We start from the raw sequence: 21,158 nt of genomic DNA, 5'->3' as shown, positions 1-21,158 counted from the left end.
ATCCTTTCTTTTACATCCACACGGCATGCCAAATGCATTATTAGCCCTTATTTTCACATATTACATCTGTGATTTGTGTCAGTCTCCAAGCATCCCCTGCTTCCCCTCATCATTTTAACTGTCTCTGCTTTTAGGCATGATTTTGCTGTCCACCTCACCAGAACCGACTATAGGATTGACGTTGCAGAGGCCTGGTGCTGAAAGCTATTATTTTCACCTCTAACGCTGACATTTTTCATAGACGCCGCATTGTTTAGAACCGAGAGTCTGCAATGGCTGCGAAACCGGTTGCAAAAACCTTGAGAGCAGCTGATTACCATAATGGGCTTAAGACAGAAAGGTGTGATGTTTCTTCCCCGCCTCTTTCACCTGAGACTAGAAGCTTTTAATGGAGAGCTTTATGGGATTGTGGGAACATGCTCGTTAAATAAATAGATGTAATTAGGTCCTGCCTCTAATTACTTCAGATTCCTCTCACCAGGACAGAATTAGTCCAACTCCCTAGAGCACCTAGTGTTAGGCATGCGTAATCAATCACGCACAAACAGAATGCACAGGCTACACCCACAGAAAGTACCAGAGTGCAGCAGGGTCATTCATCACAGCCCGCAATGCAAACAAGAAGAGCCATTTTGTTGTTTACTGCAAGTACATCTAACCTCGCGCTAACTGTACGTGTACCTTTGTTGTAGCCCTCGCCATATGGAAATAAATGATCCCAAAAAATACATAATCCAGCCTATTATTACACCTCATCCCGACTGCAGATGAAAGGTAGCACAAAGTTTTGATTATGATTAGTGGTGTTTTAACCAGTGACGGTGCTGCGTGATAATGCATGGCACCTTGCGAAGTGACGGATACCAGATAGCAGGAGCAGCGCTGAGAGCAGATACAGTGATAAACTGGAACAGGCCAGGAAACAGACAGGGCCTGGGTTCTCTGCGGCCCCTCTAGGCCGTGGAAAAAAACAATGCATCACCTCACAGCACAGCCAGACATGGCAGGCGAGAAAAATCACCCCACACTTTGGGAAAACAAAGACAATCAGGGCTTTCTCTCGTTTGCCTCCCCTCCTTTTCCTTTGGTAAGCAGCTGCAGCAAGCCAGTCAAATGTGCGTTTTCTTCTTTTCTTTTTTTTTTCTCTGGCCAAGTTGTCCTTTTTTTTTCTTCTTTTTTTTTGATGTAATGGAGGGAGAAAGAGATTAAAAAAAAAAAAAAAAAAAAACAGAACCTGGCAGGGCAAGGTACACATTCGTTTTTACAAATGGCAGACTGGTCCAGGTGATAATTGAAAAGGAAGTCTGGTATTGTGCACCATTCAACAGGAGAGAACTATTTCTGGGTTTTCCTGTGTAATTGACCCACAACCTGCTCCCAAACACATTCACATTTCAAAGTATTGACACTCCCACTTTTATTTGATCCTGCCTTCCTACTTGAAATGTAATGGACTGTCACTATAGCTTGCATATTTTGTGTATTTTTCCTTTAGATACTTGTTGTTGCCTAATTTTGGATTGTTTTGGAAATCATTTTGGCCTGATATCAGTCCAACAAGTTGTTCTTGCAATCTCTGTACCTTGTTTATGTGTATAGTTGATTGCATATTAACAAGTAGGTAGTTCATGTACAGTAAGTTGCTGGTTCAGTTGAATCACGGTATCATGCTCTTACTGTTATCCAGCACACTAGATGCCACCAGTGTCAAGCAGACATGGTCAGCCTCACCATTTTATATTTTATTTAGTAAGTTTCCTGTAAGAAACCTCTTGTACATTTAACCTAATATATGAAGCCTTGTCTTTACGATGATAAAACTTAATGACACTGAAAATTTGATTGGAATGGTTTAGATTTTAGTGGAGTTTTTCTAATTGTAACTATATTTGTTTTTTGTTTTTTTTCAACCATAAATCCCAAAATTATTTATCATTTAATTTTTTTTTTTTTTGTAAATATATATTATAATTTTCGATAATAATTTTGTATATGTGTGGCTGTGTATATATACTTACTATGGATAGAATAATAATAAAAAAAACACATTCTTTTTTATATGCTACATTTATTTCCCCTTTTGATAAAATGATTACACAGTTTAAGTGTCTAATTATTTCTAACACTGAAACAGTCCTTTCAGTGGACACCAGAGTCAGATGCACACATGATCAGCCTTTCATTCCAATTTAGTTTCGGCTCTAAGAGTCAGAGCTTTTGATTTATATTGTTTTAAATCCAAAGCATTTGGCCCACTGTACACATAACCATATAAGCTTTCTGGATGGCTAAACAGGAGGCCCAGCACAAATGAATGATTTGACCAACAAGATAAATTATCAGTTGTGTTCACACAGTGTGTAGGTTGTATGTATATTAATTCTCTGCGGCTGTTGTACGATGAAGGTCTGCGGGCCAGGCGGAGGGAACACGTGTGAGTGATTTGGCTCTGGAGCCCAGAAGGCCAGGGAGAGAAATCCACAAAGCTGATGACGGACACTTTGTTTGGCTTGTAACGCTAGAACAGGATAGGAAAGAATAAATCCATCAATCATGTCTAAACTGTCAGGACTAGCATGTGGCCCTCTAAAAACCCCACTGAGATCAGAAAATATATACATTCTCGCTTAAAGGTTGTAAGAAAGCACTGATTCTGACGTAAATGAGCCATAATTCGATTTTGAGATAATCTTCCAGCAAGGTATTGTGGGTTTGTGTTGTGGGACATGCCACACATCTTGCGGTCTTAAAGGGACAGTTCACCTAAAAGTGACAAATTAAAGTCAGTTCCATTCCAAACTATCCCTTTAAGTCGTAGGCCTCTAATTAAGAATTACACATTTAAATATTTAATTGAAGTACCCATATAATATTTAAATGCATTAACATCTAAAGCCATCAACATAATATGGTAGTGCTACAGTACTTTTTGTGAAGAATAAAACTATTGATTTGGTTAAGTATAATGCTTAATGTAAAGATAGTGTTATTATTGTTGCAGCAAGCCATTAGAAAGGTGTTTATGCACCTTCAATGAGTTTACCAACCATTTTATGTGCACAATAAGGACGCAAGATCCTTCCCTCTCTGCCTGAAATGCTGCTTGCATCAGAATGATGCTCTGCAGTTGCAAAGGGCAGTGACTTTGCATTTGCTGATAGCTCATGGAAAACATTGCTCCATCTCATTAAGTTATTGCCATCATTTTTATTCTTTATGGTTGTGCAGGCTACCGTCCCTCATTCTCTTTTCACATTCATTTTCTACGTATCTATGATTAATGGGAGATGTCGAACCATAGAGTGAGCAAGCATCAGCGAAGGTGAGATCATAATTAGTTTAGCTGATGCAGGGCCCTCCAATGGCGCATCTGGATGGAAAAATTACCCTATAGGAAGTTGGCGGTGGCCCAAATCTTTTTACTGATACGTTGTGAAACACCCGATGAATCAAGTGCCCTTTCCCTGCCAAAAAAGCTCTACCGACTCGAAGCCAAAATTATGTCTGCAGAAAGCTTTCCATTCTAAATGTATTAGAGCACAATTAGGAGCATTGTACCTTTCTGGCAGGAGAAATGTGCTCCCTGCTCAAGCCGTCTGAAGTTAGGCTAAATAAATCGTACACATTCTATAAGGCTAAATGAGTTTTACAGGGACCATAATCGAGATAATTCCTGTGATTTGCCCCGGCTGACTCGCGGGATTCACTTGTAGTTCTGTCCGTTCCCGGTGGATGATTCATGTGGCTATATCTCTCTCCTTTTTTTCCTACTTGAGTTGATTTTTTTTCCCCTTCTCTCACAGTAGAGTGCCATATTTCAAGCTACTAGATATTCTGTGCTCCAGCCATGGATTTAAAGGTTCACATCATACATATGTTCGAGATGAGACATTTATTGAAAGATCAAGATTTGTATGTCAGGTCTGTGCTGGTGACCCAGTTTGAAGTTGGTGGTGTGTCACTGACATGGTATCTTACAAGGCCTTTAAATCACGGGAAGGTTAATTAGTGTTGCAATCAGCTTGGTTCTATTAATTGTGCCTCATCCTGTTTTTCTGATTGGACACATTGTGTCCCTCACCATCAGAGCTGCCATATCCAGCTACACCCTACCAAGTTTTTTTTCCGCCTTTTTCTCCCTCTATCTCTTTTTCTTGCTTTCTCCTTTACATTCACCTTCCGTCTCCATGCTGAGCATGAATCTTCATCCCTCTTTTTTTCTCGACAGCCTGCTTCTTTTTGCTCATTTTGGCTATTTCTTTTTTATGATTTCAGAGACGGCGGGGCTCGGGGGTCTTCTGCGCCAACTGTCTGACCACCAAGACCTCACTGTGGAGGAAGAATGCCAACGGCGGCTACGTGTGCAACGCGTGTGGCCTCTATCAGAAGCTGCACTCGGTAAGGGGGGAACTAAGAAAACATCAGTGCAAGGGATGGCGAGAACGCCTCGCCAGCCCACCCACAAATCTCAGAAACCGAGTTAAAAACGAATGGAGAGGTGACAGCGTAGCAGCTCCAGTTTGATCGTTTCATTTCCACGCTGTCAGGCGAGGACCCAGGGGGAAGAGCCCTTTTGGCCTTCCTCAGCCCTGCAGCCAGCTAATGGCCCTATGGAAGTAATTTTGCACCAGCTAGGAGCCCCACTTCCCACAGTCCTAACAAACACTTGACCTTAAAACCAGAAACACAATGCCTACTGTCACAACCTTAAAACCCAGTCAAATGGAGTCTTTCTTTAACATTTTTTCACCTTCATGTTCTAAATCCGTATGAATTTCTTAGTATTATTAACCTTTAACCAAGCAAATCACTTAAGAACACACTCTTATTTACAACAACAGCCTGCTGTGGAACACAAAAAGAGATGTTTAGAAGTACGTGTAATCTGCTTTTTTTCTATACAATAAAGTCAGCGGAAACTATAGTTGTTTAAGTGCCCATCCACTTTATGTAGAAAAGAAGCTTGGGAATTGCTAAATATCTCTTATTGTGTTCCAAAGCCTATAAGTTTCAGAAAGTCAAAACTTGGAAGGGAGAAAAAGATACATTTAGGGAGAAAGGGAGACATTTATGACAGAAATTTCATTTTTGGGTAAACTATTCCTTTATATTTATATTTTTTTAAAAACCAGGACGCGGTTCAACTTTAACCTTAGTAAGCATATGTAATATGGTTTGCTATAAATAACACATAGAAACAAACAGGGTTCAGCTAATATACATTTCTGTTGATGGATGCACATTCTGGCATCCTAGACATTATAACATAGCGATAAAAAAAAAAAAAAAAAAAAAACCTTGGACAAACCATGAACTCTTGTTCAGTGCAAATGTCTAATGCTGGAATATGAGCAGTCATTTATTCCGTCATCAATAATGCACGTGCACAGGTGAGACCTGAACAGCATGTTGATATCTGTTTAAACTAAACTCATTTAAGCTTTGTCAGTTAAAAATATTAAGAGCCAAAGGACGCAAGCCTGCGTCTGCAGTGAGAAGATTTGTGCGTGTGCTCATCCAAAGTGCGCAAACCCACGCCTCAGAAAGTGCGCAAATATTAAGCTCTCTCTGAAGAATTGTTTAAATGAACAAATTCACAAAACAATTATGTCAAAATGCCCGTCTTGGTAAGTATCCCACAGCAGACATAGCCGGCTGAACGTAGACCAACTGTATCAGTGCACTAATCAGAGCATTCTCTTAAAGTGACAGTCTTTATATTAATCAAACAGCAACAACAAAGAAATCACTCACTGCTCTTGATTGAAAAGCTTTTGTAACTTTAATAAAGAATGATCTTTATTTTGTTTAGTCCGATATGCAATGCTGTTTAACATTTGATTAGTTTTTAAGTACAGAAATTTTATAAAGTAATGCTAGACCTCTCAAAAAAGAAAAAAAAAAATGAAAATCACTGTTTATGTGTCTTTACGCTATTGTATTTACTTGTGCTGTTGCATGTAGTTAGATAGAATAATTTTTTTTTTTTTTTTTTTTTTTTTTTTTTTATATAGGTTTTCCATAAACAACTCCTAACGAACCGTACCAAAACCATGACTCTAAAACTGTGAAACAAACCGAACCATGAAATTTTTTTACCAATCCACCCCTATATACATCAGAAGTGTCCATCAGTCAAAGACCCATTATAAGCAAATTGCTCTAAAAGAAAAATCACTTTGAATTATGTGAACATTATATGAACAGTAATCTTGTCATTTCTTTAATAGCTGGTTGGTTTGATTCATAGTTTATAAGTCTTTAAAGACATAAATAGCAAAAATTTGTATGCAAAAAGTGAGTAGGCACTGTTCCATTTACTTTTGGACATACGCATGCTTTCTGTTTATCCGAATAATATCAACTATAAAAAAAAAAAAAAAGAATTTAAATATGATATTTATAAAAGCATAAATTGTGACTATACAATGATCATTTTATTAACTCTTCAGTCTGTGTGAAATGTGCACAAAGAAATGAAACTACTCGTTTCTGGACTCTGCCACTAAATGACTTAATTTGATTTGCTTTATCGCCTCAGTTCTCCGCTCTCCCAATTTAATTTTGATCTGAACTAGCGTTTTTTTTTTTTTTTCATCTGCAGCCTTGAAAGTGTTCTAGTGTTCTTCTATTTCCTTTGAAATGGTGTCTGGATAAACATCATGGGTAAACAGTCTCGACAACATGTGAGTAATTAAGCCGGAGATAAAGAAAAAGCATTGTGCTCGGGCCTGTTGCTGGACTTAACGTTGATTTTGCATTCTAATCTTTGGAGCTCCTTCAGAATTGGGTCAGGTCTGTGAGTGTTACGTTTCTTCCTGTCTCGATATGCAATGTTGGAAGCGCTCTGTGCCTCAGTGGCCTCGGGCTATCAGGACTAGTGCCTGGGTGGCACAAGCTTGGAAACAGGGGGCCAACTGAATCAGTGTGGTCGGTTGGGGTAAGGCATTAAGCCACCACAGGGCCCAGACCACAAGAGGCTCTTTCAGGGGCCATGCCACCTGGTGGCTTGAGTCATGCTAACTTGACCCGACACAGGCTCTCACATCTGCCCGTCTGTCTGCACTGCTTCATCAGAGAGCTTGCAATCAATGGAAGCTTCACAGCCGAGCTTCTAAAATACTGTATGCTCTATTTACTGCCCCACATTAAACACTGTCTGGAGTAAATAAGTTTCCTCACGCTGGAAGTTTTTCTAACTTTGACATTTATGTTGGGAGTTCCATCATGCATTGATGAAGCAGCTGTACTGATGCTCGCATCAGTCTTGGCTCTGGCTTCCTGGGACAGAAAAAGTGGGGTGGCCATGACTTTAAGGGAAATGGGAACCATTCTTGACAGTTTTACTACTGAGATCACACTGATATTAAAAGCCAAGGGGTGATGAATTTGATGTGAGTGGAACACAGTGACTTCAGTTATTCTTCAGGCCTAATCAGACACACAGGCGATAACTGGTTACAGGTGAAATATTATTACAATTTAAAATGGTGTCCTATTTTAAAATATATATAAAAAAGTGTTGGCAAAGCAGTCTTCAATGTCACATGATTCTTCAGAAATTATTCTAATATGCTGATTTTCTTGTTGATATCTTTTTAGAATACTTTGAATAGACATTTCAAAAGAACATAATTTATTTGAAATATACATTTTTAATTACAGCAGTTTTTTATCAATATAATGTAGCCTTGCTGGATAAAAGTATTCATATCTTTTCATATTTATATCTTAATTATTCAAAAATCGTATATATATATATATACACACACACACACACACACACACACACACATATATATATAATAAATGAATAGTCAACATAATCGACAACATGGGAACATTTTTTTTTTTTTTTTACAAATATATATATTTTTTTTAAGAGCCTGCAATAACGCGGTTTGACCAGTGTGGAGCTGTAGCGCAAGACGGTAATTCAGCTCTCCCGATGCAATTCAAGAGAAGATAGTGCTTCAGTTCAGAGCAAACAGAGCAGATCCAAATCTGAGGTTGCTGAGCAGCATTTGGATGAATATGAAAATATATATTGTGCACTTTCCTCTCAATAACAAAATAAGCACAACAAAAACTGACCCCGATGTGAAAGCAGTACTTAAGAACACATTTGATTATAGCGATGCGGATGTTTACACGAACTCTGAAGTTCGGCACTCGACAGTAAAGTCCAGTCATGTCACGTTTATTTATATAACAGTACAATGCAATAGATATCCTTAAATCAAGCAGCTTTACAGTACTAAACATGACATGAATACTAAACACAGTCAGTGTTGCATTCAGTTCAAATTATAACTTGATTTTCTGTTATAAAGCAGCTCTCAAGTGTGGAGCTAGCTAATGATAAAACCTGTTTGGGAATTTTTTTTTTTCAAGTTTTAGTTTGGTTTGATCTAGCTCATGACTGTTTTGATTAACATAACCCTATAAGGTATTTTAGAAAAGTTTATGAATAAAATGTTTAGCCAAAAATAAAGCGCACTTACCTTTATTTTGTTTCTTTTACATGTGACTTATAAAAAGAGACAGAATGATTTGTCGTTCAGCTACTTTCTCATGTTGTTAATTAAATGGCAAATAATAGTTTCTCCCTCATCTCATTTTGTGTGCCAAATATATTTATTAGTATAAATTAATTGTATAATTGTCATTTCATAAAGTGGAAGTAATTACCTTAATGTGTTTGTTAGAATATGTATATTTTATCTAATTGTCAAACCCGTATCTTGTATTTAGTTCGACGTTTGATGTCTGTGGGGGAAAAAAAAGTGTGCAGATTTCCAATTCACCGGCTATACAGAAGTGACGTAAACCACTGAAAGGTGTGTTCAAATGGGCTTTATTAGCACAGGAAAGAAAGAATCATGCATTTAAAATGTTATTCTTGATAGCTGACAGAAAATAGGTAACAGCGGCAAAGTGGCATTATCGCTATTGGTGAAATGTATGAAAATCTTTGTTCATTTTGGATTTAATCTGTTAAGACCTTAAACCTGTTAATGAGTACTGCTAACTTTACTCTTCTTGAGCTTATCTCTTTATTAACATTTGTACAATGACTGCCTACAGTGCTGGTGAAATGTGTATTTCCCTCATATTGTATACAAAACTAGCAATAGCATAGATCTGTATTTTATTAGTTCTAGCTCAGTGCTCACCTTTGATGGTACTTACAGCTGTGTGGTGCGATGATCTAAAGCCTAGACATTCGAGCGGTGGACTGAGTCTCTCTTCTCTGTGCTCTTTCACTGTAAAGTAGCTTCTGCAGTGGACCATCAGGTTGTGTACATGCCACACTCCACTAGAAGCTAATAAAAAAGATGAAGCCCTCTGGATCCTTCGAATCACTGCCGATTGGTTCCAGCATTTGTTTCCCTGATGTTTCTGTTTTTGGTTTCTGTTATAACATGTGGAGTCATCTACGGCAGCCGAGTTAAAGCAGTGGGGTTGTTATGTAGAAGGTATCTCAGTCTTTCAGGTTCTTGGTTTAATAAATAATCGAGTGACTGTTTCACTGATGGTGCTCTAACGCAGGCCAGCGGAGACTGTGTCCTTCATGTCAGCCTGGCAGTCAGTTTCCAGTAGTTCTTTTTTTATATTTTTGAATAAAAAGTTTTATATGCTGTACAAAAATCATTTCATAATAGCACCTCATAAAACCACACTGTAGAGAGCCCTAAATGGAGGTCTGGGCTCCTCGTGCCAGAACACATTGCAATAATAAATGTCTCTCAGAGTTTATCTTCTAATAATAGGACCCGACATGCGCCGTAGCCATGCGTCAATGCCCGACATAAAACTCGCGGCTGCCTCCGTTTTTCAGATTCATCATCATGGAACGTTTTATTTGGGATGCAGAAAGAATATGTCGTTCGTTCTCCAAAAAAGTACTCGATGCTTCTGAACTCTGACCACCCATTGGAACAAGAAAGCCCAAAATGTTGAAAGAAATAGCTGGAATAGCAACAAGGTTTTATTCACGGACAGCACAGTCTTCCAGGCTCCTTTGAGCATTTAATACATTTCAGTGTTTAAAAAAAAAATATCTCTTTAGCTAAGGTACTCAAACTTTCAAAAATAGAATATATAAATACATAGAGAGATACCCAGAGTTCCTGAATTGCTAGTTCTTGTAGAACTAGTCTTCCATTTGTGCTGTGTGCATTTATCATATTATTATTATTTGTATTATTTTTGGAGGGGAGTTGAGTTGGTGTTTTCATGCACATTTAGTGCCATGTACCATTTATTTTTTATGTATATTATAGATTATTTTTTTAAAGACAAGTCTTTCAGAATTAACTCCGTATTCTGGTTTTCTTCATACTATAAAATACTGTATACCACCAAACTTAATCCCCTCTAGTAATTTTGTAGTAGGGAGTAGATATAATCAAAGTCTTAAAGACTTTAATGTCTCTTGTCTGGTTTGATATTTGAAACAGAAAAGTCAAGAACTCATAGCCAACAGATAAATCAAGCACTGTTCTTTTTATTTTTTTAAATAATAACAATCCTCTCAAAATTAGACTGAAGATGAAAAAAATAGAACAGGGAGGAATGCCCTCTTTCTGTAGTGTGCAGTGAGGGCCTGACATGGTCCAGCAGTAGAGGGCACTCTTTCTTTTTGTGTGACTTTCATCCCCGTTCTCTGTTTAGTCAGCCAGCCAGCCTGACACGTTCCAAAGAGTGAGTGCTCACATTTATTTTAACACCATCTATCACAAGGCATTAACTGAACTTAAGCAACACAGTACGATTTGTGTTAGATTGAACTCCAGTCCCTAGTGGCCAAACATTATTGAAAATGCACATCTCATGTTTCTTCCCCAGAACATATGGTGCGAAGCCGAAGGCTAGGTTTGAGGTGGAGTTATATTTTTGCATAAATAATTTTTCCAGCTTTTATGGGCAAAAATGGCTGCCAGAGAAAACAAATTCCTTCTGTCATACTGAAACACTCTGGTTTCCCAAGCCTCCCCATCTCTGAGAGAGATTGCTTTCCTTAGCCTAGGAACATGACGGTGGATCTGGGTGCTACTAAGGCCAGTGGCTACCATACATGATTGATTCCCTCGATGTGCCTTTACCTCAAAGTCAACAAGCAGTCGGAAGATGGTGGTAGAGGGGAGCGACATGATTCTTCTGCCAATTATCTCTGGCTCCGAGTGAGTCGTGGGTGATCTCTGCATCAATCGAGGACTTGGAAGAATGTGTCTGGCAGTGTAGCTAGATGAGTTGCATCATCTTACTGAAGTTTCCCCCCGAGCCACTGCCTACCCGGATGGAATCTGAGCTCAGAAAAATAGATTACAGACAAGTGCTCCATTCTTTCCCTCCTGTTGCAGGTCTGCCACCTAAGGAAATATGCATATCTCACATCTCACCAACCACAGTAGTTTCCATTTTAGTGTAGACCTAAAGGATGAGAAATGAGAAGGAGCATATTGTTACTTCTGGCTTTTTCTTGTAAAGTAGCACAATTGATAACAGTCTAGCTGAAAGTCACTTCTATAATTCACTCATTTATATTTGTACACTCGATGTAGTGTCTTGATTTTTGAGCTAGGTTTACGTAGTCCTGTGAAAATAAAGCAGTAATTAATAGCCATTTGATGGGAGATTATTATGCTAACCAGCCTAATTACAGGAGTGTGTCCTCTGAGTCCCAGAAGGGATGAATCACTCTACTGAAATCACAATATTAGATCAGAGACCATTTTTATGAGGCAGTAAATAGATCAGGTCCAGTCTCACCGACACTTGGGAGAGCGCATGAATATTTGTTTGTTTGGATCACAAACATGGCTATTGTACCCAACCATACCCAAATCTGGTATATATGTATATATTTAACACCAAAACTAAAATTTTGTTCAGAAACCTGTCTACATCCTTAGAAATGCATTGTTTTCACATGGTTTTGATGGCTGTGGTTTAGCTATTAAGTAAATAATAAAAAGAACTTACATCTTAAATACAGTATATACATATTAATTGTTCATTGTTCTCAACAAAAATATATTAAGTTAAAAAATATATATATTAAACAAATTATTAATTCCTATGAAACAAAGTCATGCCAAACCACTAGGTTTTTATTCTAACAAATATTTTGTCTTCATGACATTAAACCATATATCATATTATTTGGAAAATAAACTTAAAATGCATAAATAAAAATTAGAAATGGTGCATTGGCAAATAACTTAATTTTACTAAAATTACTAAAACTTTATATTAAATTAATAAATAAGCATCACGTCAGTGATTTCAAATTGTAATAATTAGCATGTCTCTTTTTCAGACCCCAAGACCGCTGAACATTATCAAGCAAAACAACGGCGAGCAGATCATCCGTCGACGGACACGCAAGCGCCTGAATCCTGACCCCGTACCATCTGAACAGGTGGGGTCCAAGCAGCAGCGTGTCAACAGTGAGGAGCGTCTCAACGGCAGCCCCTTAGAGAGGAGGACTGAAGAAGCAGGATCTGATGGGTCTTTATCACGTGCTGAGGCCCAAGCGCAGTTGGGTAAATACGAGGCCTACGGCTCCTCAGGACCCAAAAGTCACCCTAGCCCCCGCTCCACCCACGCGTTCCTTGTCAACCAGACGCTGGAGATCCACAAGCGCATGCCACCCTTACATATGCACAAAAGCCCTGCGGACGGCGGGGCTGAGGGCAACGGGCACAGTGCAGGACACCAGGGAGGGGATGGCAAGGGTGGTTCTGAACGGGGCAGCCCTATTGAGAAGTACATGCGTCCATCGAAGCAGGCCAGCTACTCTCCTCCTGGAAGCCCTATCGAGAAGTACCAGTACCCGTTCTTCGGCCTACCTTTCCTCCACAATGACCTGCAAAATGAAGCGGACTGGTTGCGCTTCTGGACTAAGTACAAGATGTCTGTGCCGGGCAACCCGGGCCACTACCTGAGCCCCGTGGCTGGCCTTCCCAATCCGTGCCAAAGCTTTGTGCCTTACCCTACCTTCGGCTTACCGCCTCATTTCCCCCCACCAACCCCTTCTGGACCCGAAAACGACACGCCTCTTGACCTGGCCATGAAACATTCCAAACCCAGTCCTACGCCCAACGGGACCCTCGTCGCCAAGGAGAAATGGGCATCCCCCGCTTCTCAAAGAGAGAAGGAGATGGAACGCTCAGAAGAACCCGAAGAGGAGCGCCCTACTTCGCAAGTGGCCCAAACGGAGATGGTTGATCAGGCCACGCAAGATGACATCTCGAGCAAATGCGCCCACTGTGGCATTGTCTTTCTGGACGAGGTTATGTACGCCCTGCACATGAGTTGCCATGGTGACGGCGGGCCCTTCCAGTGCAGTATCTGCCTACATGCTTGCGCTGATAAGTACGATTTCACAACACACATCCAGCGAGGCCTCCATCGGGCCGCCCCCGAGGCGAACGCCAACCCCTCAAACCAATGAGCTTTACAAACCTGCAGTCCGAGCACAACTAGAGTAGCGAGGAAAGCGAGCGCTTGTACGAATGAATGCATTGAACTTTTTTTTTGCTTAAAATATGCCAAGACTGATCATGGTGCCTAAGCAGAAAATGCAAGAAACTTCAGTCAGCATAGCATTTCTGTGAAAGCTCACACACACACGTATACTTTCATCGAACAAAGACTGCTTTTTGAAGACATCGGTACATGTAGCTACTCAATCTAGATATTTTTTCGTTAGTCCAGATATCAAATTTTCGACAAGGCAGTTCAGCAAGCAAGGTACATATACTCCAATTTAATGCTTTGTTTCTCGTCATCGTGTGTATTCGCAGATTTATGGAAAGTTCTCTTACCTGGTTCTGATAAAATGAGGATGTGTTTCTGCATGTGTGGCTCAGTGTAGGAAAATGTGGCAGACGTCTGTCACTATGGCAACAGCATAAATGACTGCTGTCCTCAAACAAACATCCAGCATCCTCAGGGAATGTGTATGGCTGAATAGACAACATTAGTTTATATTCCGTCTCCAGTTAACATTATACTAAATGTCTTATGGTTTTCTGTTAGTTTTTTTGTCTTTTTGTGTGTGTTGAAGTTATAGGGTTAGGTAACTTCAGTCACAGAATTCCATCAAAACTTTTAAGCTGCTGCCTTAGTTTCTGGGATGCAATTCTCTAATCTAGAAATTTGGGAAGGAATACAAAAAAAATATTTTTTTCTAGGTTGTTAATAGTAAAACCATATTATCAGTGCCTGATATATTGTACAAAGTATTTTCTACATGAGATGTTGATATGCAACATTGAACTCACATCTGAATAAGGGCCTTGAGTTTGGCTCTGACAAACGTTTACATTTGCAAATGTAGCAAACGTCATAAGGAAGCGTCGTAATGAAGAACACCTTTCATGAAAACAGTAAGACAATTCAGTTTCCTTTCCTCCAAAGGTGGAATATTAAACAAAAGTACTGTTTTTTTTTTTTCATTCTTTCTTTTTGGCCACAAAAGGGCACTATTCATTCCAGGCGTTGTCATTTCCTGTTGCCTCTTCTTACCATATACTTGTGCTTTGTTGTTGATGAAGAAGCTTGTATTGGACTGAAGTCTTCCTGCATTTTTCTCCTGCTCTTCTGATACTGAACATTCAAGGGAAACTGATGAGTCTGAGCTTTATTTGGTCATTTTATGGGAGCCAGTGCTAAAAATAATAACTTTCCGCCAGTCTAAATTCATTCTGTTCCACCTTCAATTCTAAAGAGCAGTTGAAAACACCTTTGACTTTTGTTTTTTTTAACAATTTTATTCAGTGTGCTGTTGATAAAACTTAATAACTGCAGGTGTTTCTGGTGCCTTTCGATGGCTGTTGTCTCAAAGAGGCATAACATTGTTATTTATATTGTTGTTTCACCCAGCTGTACTTTGGTTTTTGTGCTCCTTTTGCAACTTTTATCATGTGGAGTGGACAACTGTCTACCTGAGCGACCGAAAAACATGTTTTGAAGTAATAATGAGCTCAGAAATGAGCCGAACATACCTTATCAAGTCAAGCACTTGATGTATTTTAAAGCTGTTCACGCATCTTCACAGTTTTCTTTTTTATTTGAATAGGAAAAGCTCAAATATTTGAACCTCCCAGATTCTGTTTTTGTTTGCTAGCAACGTTGAGATGTCTGTTGTTGTTGGGTTTTTTGTTTTTTTTGTTTTTTTTTTTGCTGTTGTTGTTGTGCTCCCATGTGTACTTCTCCACACTTGCTCCTTTTCATGGTCAAAGGTTCAGTGAGTTGGGTCTAGTCTGACTTCATACAGACATTATTTATATGAACTGGGGAAAAGGGGGAGAGCTTGAGACTCAAAATGTCTAACTTGTGCTCTCTCGCTTACTGTTTCTCAGAAACTAGCCTTACAACGCTGCTTAACTGCAAATGCCTCTTACAATAACTGAAATCATTATAGAGCGTTGCTTTTCAATAAACCATTTATACAGTTGGGTATTAAATAACATAAGATTCTTTATTTTTGTCTAAATTTTCATTTTAATTTGAAAAATGTTAATGCTTGCACTTCAGTTACTCTGTTGCAAAAGAAGAAAGATGAAATGTGTTATTAGCATGCTAAGTACAGGTACTGCATTATAATTAATGAAAGAGATCTTGCCTATGTTTGAAGGTCTTAGTAATATTGAAACACAAGGAGTATTTGTTGGAGCCTGGAAGCTTGTTTAGCCAAGGTCAAGGCAAAGGGCATAAATATGTAAATGTTTTAACCATTATTCGTAGAATGTTATTGTTTTTACACTTGCTGCATTTAAAGTGCATAGATGATGATTTTAGGATTTTTTTTTTTTTTCAGCTGCCACCTTAACTTTTATTATTATTATTTTTCTTTTTTTTGTGTGTGGTAGGATTTTACATGCAAAAAGATTCGATAAAGATGGCAAAGATGTCTGTTACATCTAAACTTGAATAATAATGATGACGATGATAATAATAATGATGATAAAATAATAAAACATTTTAGCAACTTTTCTGTGTACCTTTTTGTGTCATGTTTTTTTTTTCTTGTAATTTAAGATTCATTGATTTTATTAACCGCAATTTGAACTGCATTTGATGTAGGGAAAAAAATATATAAAAACAACAATATTGTGAAATATTATATTATTACAATATAAAATAACTGTTTTCTGTGATAATGCATTTGAAAAGGTAATACATTCCCTTCATGACAAAGCTGAATTTTTTCTGCAGCCGTTACTCCAGTGTCACATGATAATATATTAGATATACATTAACGTTTTCTATTTCAATTAAGATAACATTTCAATCCAGTGGCCAGCAGTCCAGCTCTGCCCAGGTCTATTGATTATTCTGTTCAATCTGGAGAGCTAGATCTAACCTTTTGATGCTTGATGAACTGGAGTCGGAGGATTCTAGTATCCCTGTGCTTGCTGTGTCACATTACATACAATCCAAAAAAACCTCTGACCTCTCGCAGTGCTGTATGGAACTGCTATTGATCGCCATCCAATTGTTTTGTCTCTTGTCCTACAAGACTTGGTTTAGGGTTCATTACATACGGTCAGTCAGGGCAAGGCTGACTGTAGGCAGCAGGATGTCAGTTTAAAGTACTGAAGAAAACAAATATTTGTAGCTAAATAACTTAATTTGCACTTGTTTTAAAATGAAGACTTGTGTATTGAAAACTTTAAAGGTAAAGGTGGTAATTCGATTTTGATCTCTCTCAGTAAATAGTGAAGAATTTTTGCCTCTTCTTCACTCAAAGAATTGATCATCTTTTCCACATGAGGTAGATAAAGATTTTTGCCTTCAGTTACTAGTCGAAAAGGCCATCTGACATGAACAGTGACTTCTCCTCTTTTGATTTTGCTTTTTCGGTGCAAGTTGATTCTATTTCAAAACACTCCTTTGAGATAAAAGTGAGGATGAATGTGATCCACAACAGCCATAACCCTTTCTCCAAAAGTTCTCTTGCAGTGACAGCTGCAAATGGAGGTCTTCATAGCTGCAATTTTTCCTTTGCGCTTTCTTATTTTTTCCCCACTAACTGCCCTTACTAACCTTCAAAGTCAAAGGACAACCAAACCTCGAGGAAAGGTCCCTGACCTCCGTGTGCTTGGCCAGTGGATGTTGAAGAGACAGGACAGAGTGAATCTTTGAAAGCAACCCTCACAGGAATCTTCTGGGCATGTAGCTGGTCAGCTCTGCTCACTGTGGGATACTGGCAGAGGAACTGTCACTCACATGGAGGTGCTTCGTAGTCTGGGGTTTTATGGCAGAAAGTCTTTGATGCCAGAGAGGTTGTCTGGTTTCTGGACTCTTGGAGTTACATACTTTATTCTATAAAACCCTGCTGAAGAAGCTTGCTAAGACATTTAGAGTTTCTTTAACAGCGGGAAAGATGTGGCCTTCACATTAAAAAGGAATGATGCAATATAATGCCAGCAGGGGTCACTTATAATTCATTAGCCTATATGAATAATACAGAGTTAATTTAGCAGAAATACATAATACATGGACCAGTTTTAATCTATATTGTTTGTTTACGTTGCTAAGGGTTTGAAGTGATACAAAAACCATTGGGTGAAGTGGCCATAGATTTACCGTGAATAAAACAGATGTTGGCCAATCAGAATCAAGGTCTGGAACTAAACATTTTATGAAAAAAAAAAATAATAATAATTGGATTAATAATATAAATATTTAAGAATATATTAGTATTTAATGATAAACTAAACGTATGTATACAACTTTATTGATGGTGGAAGCGGTAGTCAAAGTTCGCTGACTGTAAGTTTGGCTGCTTGAGGCCAGTAGCAGATGATCTGAAAGTGAGAATATCACAATCAGAATTTAATCTTGGCCGCCAGCACAAAGATCAGACAGTATCATTCATCTCTGCTTGCTGCTGTTGTCCAGCATGTGTGGTCAAGTACTCAGACTGTGCCTTGGGCATGTGTATCTTTCTGTAGATAACAGTTCTGGACAAATCAATTGATAGACAAACCAATTTCTATTCCCAATTAAGCGATTAAACCAACCTCAGTCCCCATTAACTTTCCAACATATTCTAGCTGCAGACTGGCTACTAGTTTTATACCTTCTCCATATATTGCACATACTCACTTCTTCACCCTCTACAAGACTTGATTTGACGCCTTGATTTGAGTGTATTGCACCCAAGGCCAATGATGCTTTTTTTCCCCACTCCCTTGCTTAGTTTTCATCAACGCTGTGCCCTTGGTGAGCAGTTCGATTATCTATCAGCCAAAACAGGCCGCTTTGCATGTAAACAATATTCCATCAAAGATGGAGGAAGTCCTTGAATATCAAACATCTTTATCCTATATACGTCTCCTCAGGTCATCTGGGGTGGAGATAAAGCTGGTTTGGACATTTTATATATATATATATAAACTGTATATGTAAGGAATAATTGCCGACAGGCCGTTGCATTGGCCATTACACCTTGGGTGTGCTTTATTTTTCTAATAATTTAACGGCCCGGAGTCTATTATTCTGCTTATACTACGGTTACCACTCGCTAGTGGGATAGGTCATGTGTAGCTTTTAAGTTGCTACACTATATAGGCCAACTGATAAAATCGTCAGGGCAGCGCTGACAATACCTTTTTGTGCAAACTGCATGACCGTTATTACAGTTAACTATGCGAAGTGATATAGAACTGTAATGCGGTCAAGAGAATGCGGTCAGGAGAGCTGCCTGGAATTACGTCCTATTTCCAAGTTATCTTCAGGTAAAAAATATTAGTTAAACAGAACTTTTCCTGGGCAAAATGTTAAAGATTGGTCTGCAGCCTTGTGGCACATTTTGACACTAAAACTGCAATAAGTTCTGATTGTGGGCAATTATCCCACTCAAAGTTTATTCAAAGCACCAATAAAGAAACACATCTTGTCGTAAGCCAACAACATCGCAACTAATATTATTCTTCTCTTTATTTTTGCTTTTATTTCGGTCGACATCCTAACTCAGTCAGTACATACCTATCAATTAGCAGGACGGTGAGGACATTGCCTCTTTCACCGATAAGAAGAAATAACTTTGAGATCCGTAAGTGTTTTGCCTCCTCAAGTGCAAGTGAAGATATTCCTATCTTCTGCCTTTTTATAATTTAAATCACAATAGACAATTGTACACAGTGGGCTTTATCATAACAGGATGATTATGTACGCTGTGCACAGGCCTTTATCTTGGTGAAACACGGCTACTCGACTGACCTTTGTCCGGCTGCGCAGGCGTTCTAAAGTGCCATTGCTCATTGATACACAATGCACCTTGTTCAGTGCCCTTCAGGTTTTTTTTTTTTTTCAGCTGTACTTATTCCATCAACGTTCTTTGCAGAGGACTAGCTAATTTCACTCAGGCCGTATTCATCACCAGGCAGGTCTGGAGAAGTAGAACACTGAATGAACAACAATTAGTTTTGTGAATATATTGGAAGATTGTTATTACAAACTTGGCCAGAGCTGCTGCCTTGGCCTAAAACACCTCCATTAGAATTTTATTTTTTTCAATTCATTTGATGTGTGTTGCACTTTTAACAATGCATATTGTTCCAAAGCCACTTTGCAGCCCCAGTTAACAAGCTGAAGGTGACTGTAGCAAGGACAGACTTTCTAAAGCGTAAACTTTAGAAAAGTAGATTAGGATTAAATGCTCTGGCTGGCGCATTTTTAAACAAATTCATACAAAGAATGCATATTCACAGATGCATGGGCTAATTTGACCACATCCAACTGCACTTTTTCAAGACTCAACATTACTAGTTTGTATGTTTGTTTTAAGATTTTGCGGTGTGAGTAGAGAACAGAAATGGTAAAACTGTAATGATTAGAGCAGCATACAGAAACAGAATAATGCATAATATTCATCAGTGGATCAGAAATGACAGGAACCAACTCTTTTAAGCATATACAAACAGAAGATTTGTAAGCTATTTTAAGCTGTTGAAGCACCCTTAAGAGTCATCTGAGATACAGAGATAGTTGGTTGCACAATTTAGATATTCTTTTTATAATGTTCTCTTTCAGTGAAGTAATTCATAATGTAATTGCTGCTGTGCTATAATAGAATACCAGGATTTATCAATGTCTGGTTCCTGGTTAATCCATGCTTAACAAATGCATGTGCACTATCTGGTTGTTTTCTATGTTTCCGCTGAAAAATTTTGCTATTTGCACTGCTGGAAACACTGGAAACCAAGCTGGTTTTTCATTATAAATGTGGCTGTCCATGATGCCTTTTTTCTAGGGTAGCAGAAAAAAGTTTTACTTAAGTGCTCCGTCATTGCCAGACATCTAAAATGTTTGGAATAACTGTTGTACCATTATAATATTGAGGGACAGAGTTGTACAGTTGCTTGTTTACTTTAAGATAAAATAGCCATCACTATCAATTAATCATGACAGAACTAAATCTAACTCATTGTTGTGACAATTATTGGATCAGTGACATTATAAGTGATTCCAGTTGTGTTAGGATGCTTATAAATAGGAAAGTATCATTTTCATTATGTGAATACTGAGTTCTCCAACAATCAGTATACTCTAAACAATTCATCAGAATCTCTACATTAAAAATATAATTACATTTTCTTGTGACTATGTGAGACTTCGGATTCATTAGCTGAATTTAGATCATCATTATTAGGTCAGTATTTTTCCCCTGCTTGTAACAATTTTGCAGAATCTTAAATATTAAATTAAGACAAACAGGACAGCTGAAACAGGTTATAGGCCATTCATGAAAATCATTATAATGCAGCACAAAGAGATTCATAAATGTTAACTAATTTCTTAAAATGAGTAATGGAAATAATTCTCCAGCGCTTGTTACATCACTGTGAATTGGATAAGCGCAAAGGGAAAACACTGAGAATGTATCATGCCACTGATCATTTATTTTTAATCGGCACTGTTTTGACTAAAATTATCATGCCAAGAGAACAGCAAACCACTTTAAAAATAGCTCCAAGTGCAATGTGCATGCTGCGATTGTGCCCCCGGCACCATTCTCCATTTTTGATACAGGTTTATATGTGTTTACAGAGTGCAATTAAGAATTAGATAACTTTGTGACACTGGGTCACTGGATGTCTTTCTTCTTCATCCTTACCTATGTTATGTAATTAGCA

The 21,158-nt window shown here is 38.4% G+C and overlaps 1 protein-coding gene across 4 annotated transcripts in view; it reads left to right on the top strand.

Annotated features, from left to right (window-relative positions):
- Positions 1-16,005, top strand: part of trps1 (trichorhinophalangeal syndrome I) — a 105,159-nt gene extending 89,154 nt beyond the window's left edge. For all 4 annotated transcript variants that reach the window (XM_052583648.1, XM_052583651.1, XM_052583650.1 and 1 more), the window contains exons 6-7: positions 4,276-4,398; positions 12,326-16,005. In XM_052583648.1, the coding sequence (XP_052439608.1) occupies positions 4,276-4,398; positions 12,326-13,462 (1,260 nt within the window). In that variant the 3' untranslated portion in view covers positions 13,463-16,005. The remainder of the gene's footprint in view (positions 1-4,275; positions 4,399-12,325) is intronic.
- Positions 16,006-21,158: the final 5,153 nt, after the last annotated feature.

The sequence above is a fragment of the Carassius gibelio genome, chromosome B19 (assembly GCF_023724105.1).
Source record: "Carassius gibelio isolate Cgi1373 ecotype wild population from Czech Republic chromosome B19, carGib1.2-hapl.c, whole genome shotgun sequence".
Taxonomy (NCBI): Eukaryota; Metazoa; Chordata; class Actinopteri; order Cypriniformes; family Cyprinidae; genus Carassius; species Carassius gibelio.
The sequence above is the reverse complement of the archived record's forward strand: the minus strand, read 5'-3'. Positions and strand labels throughout refer to the sequence as shown.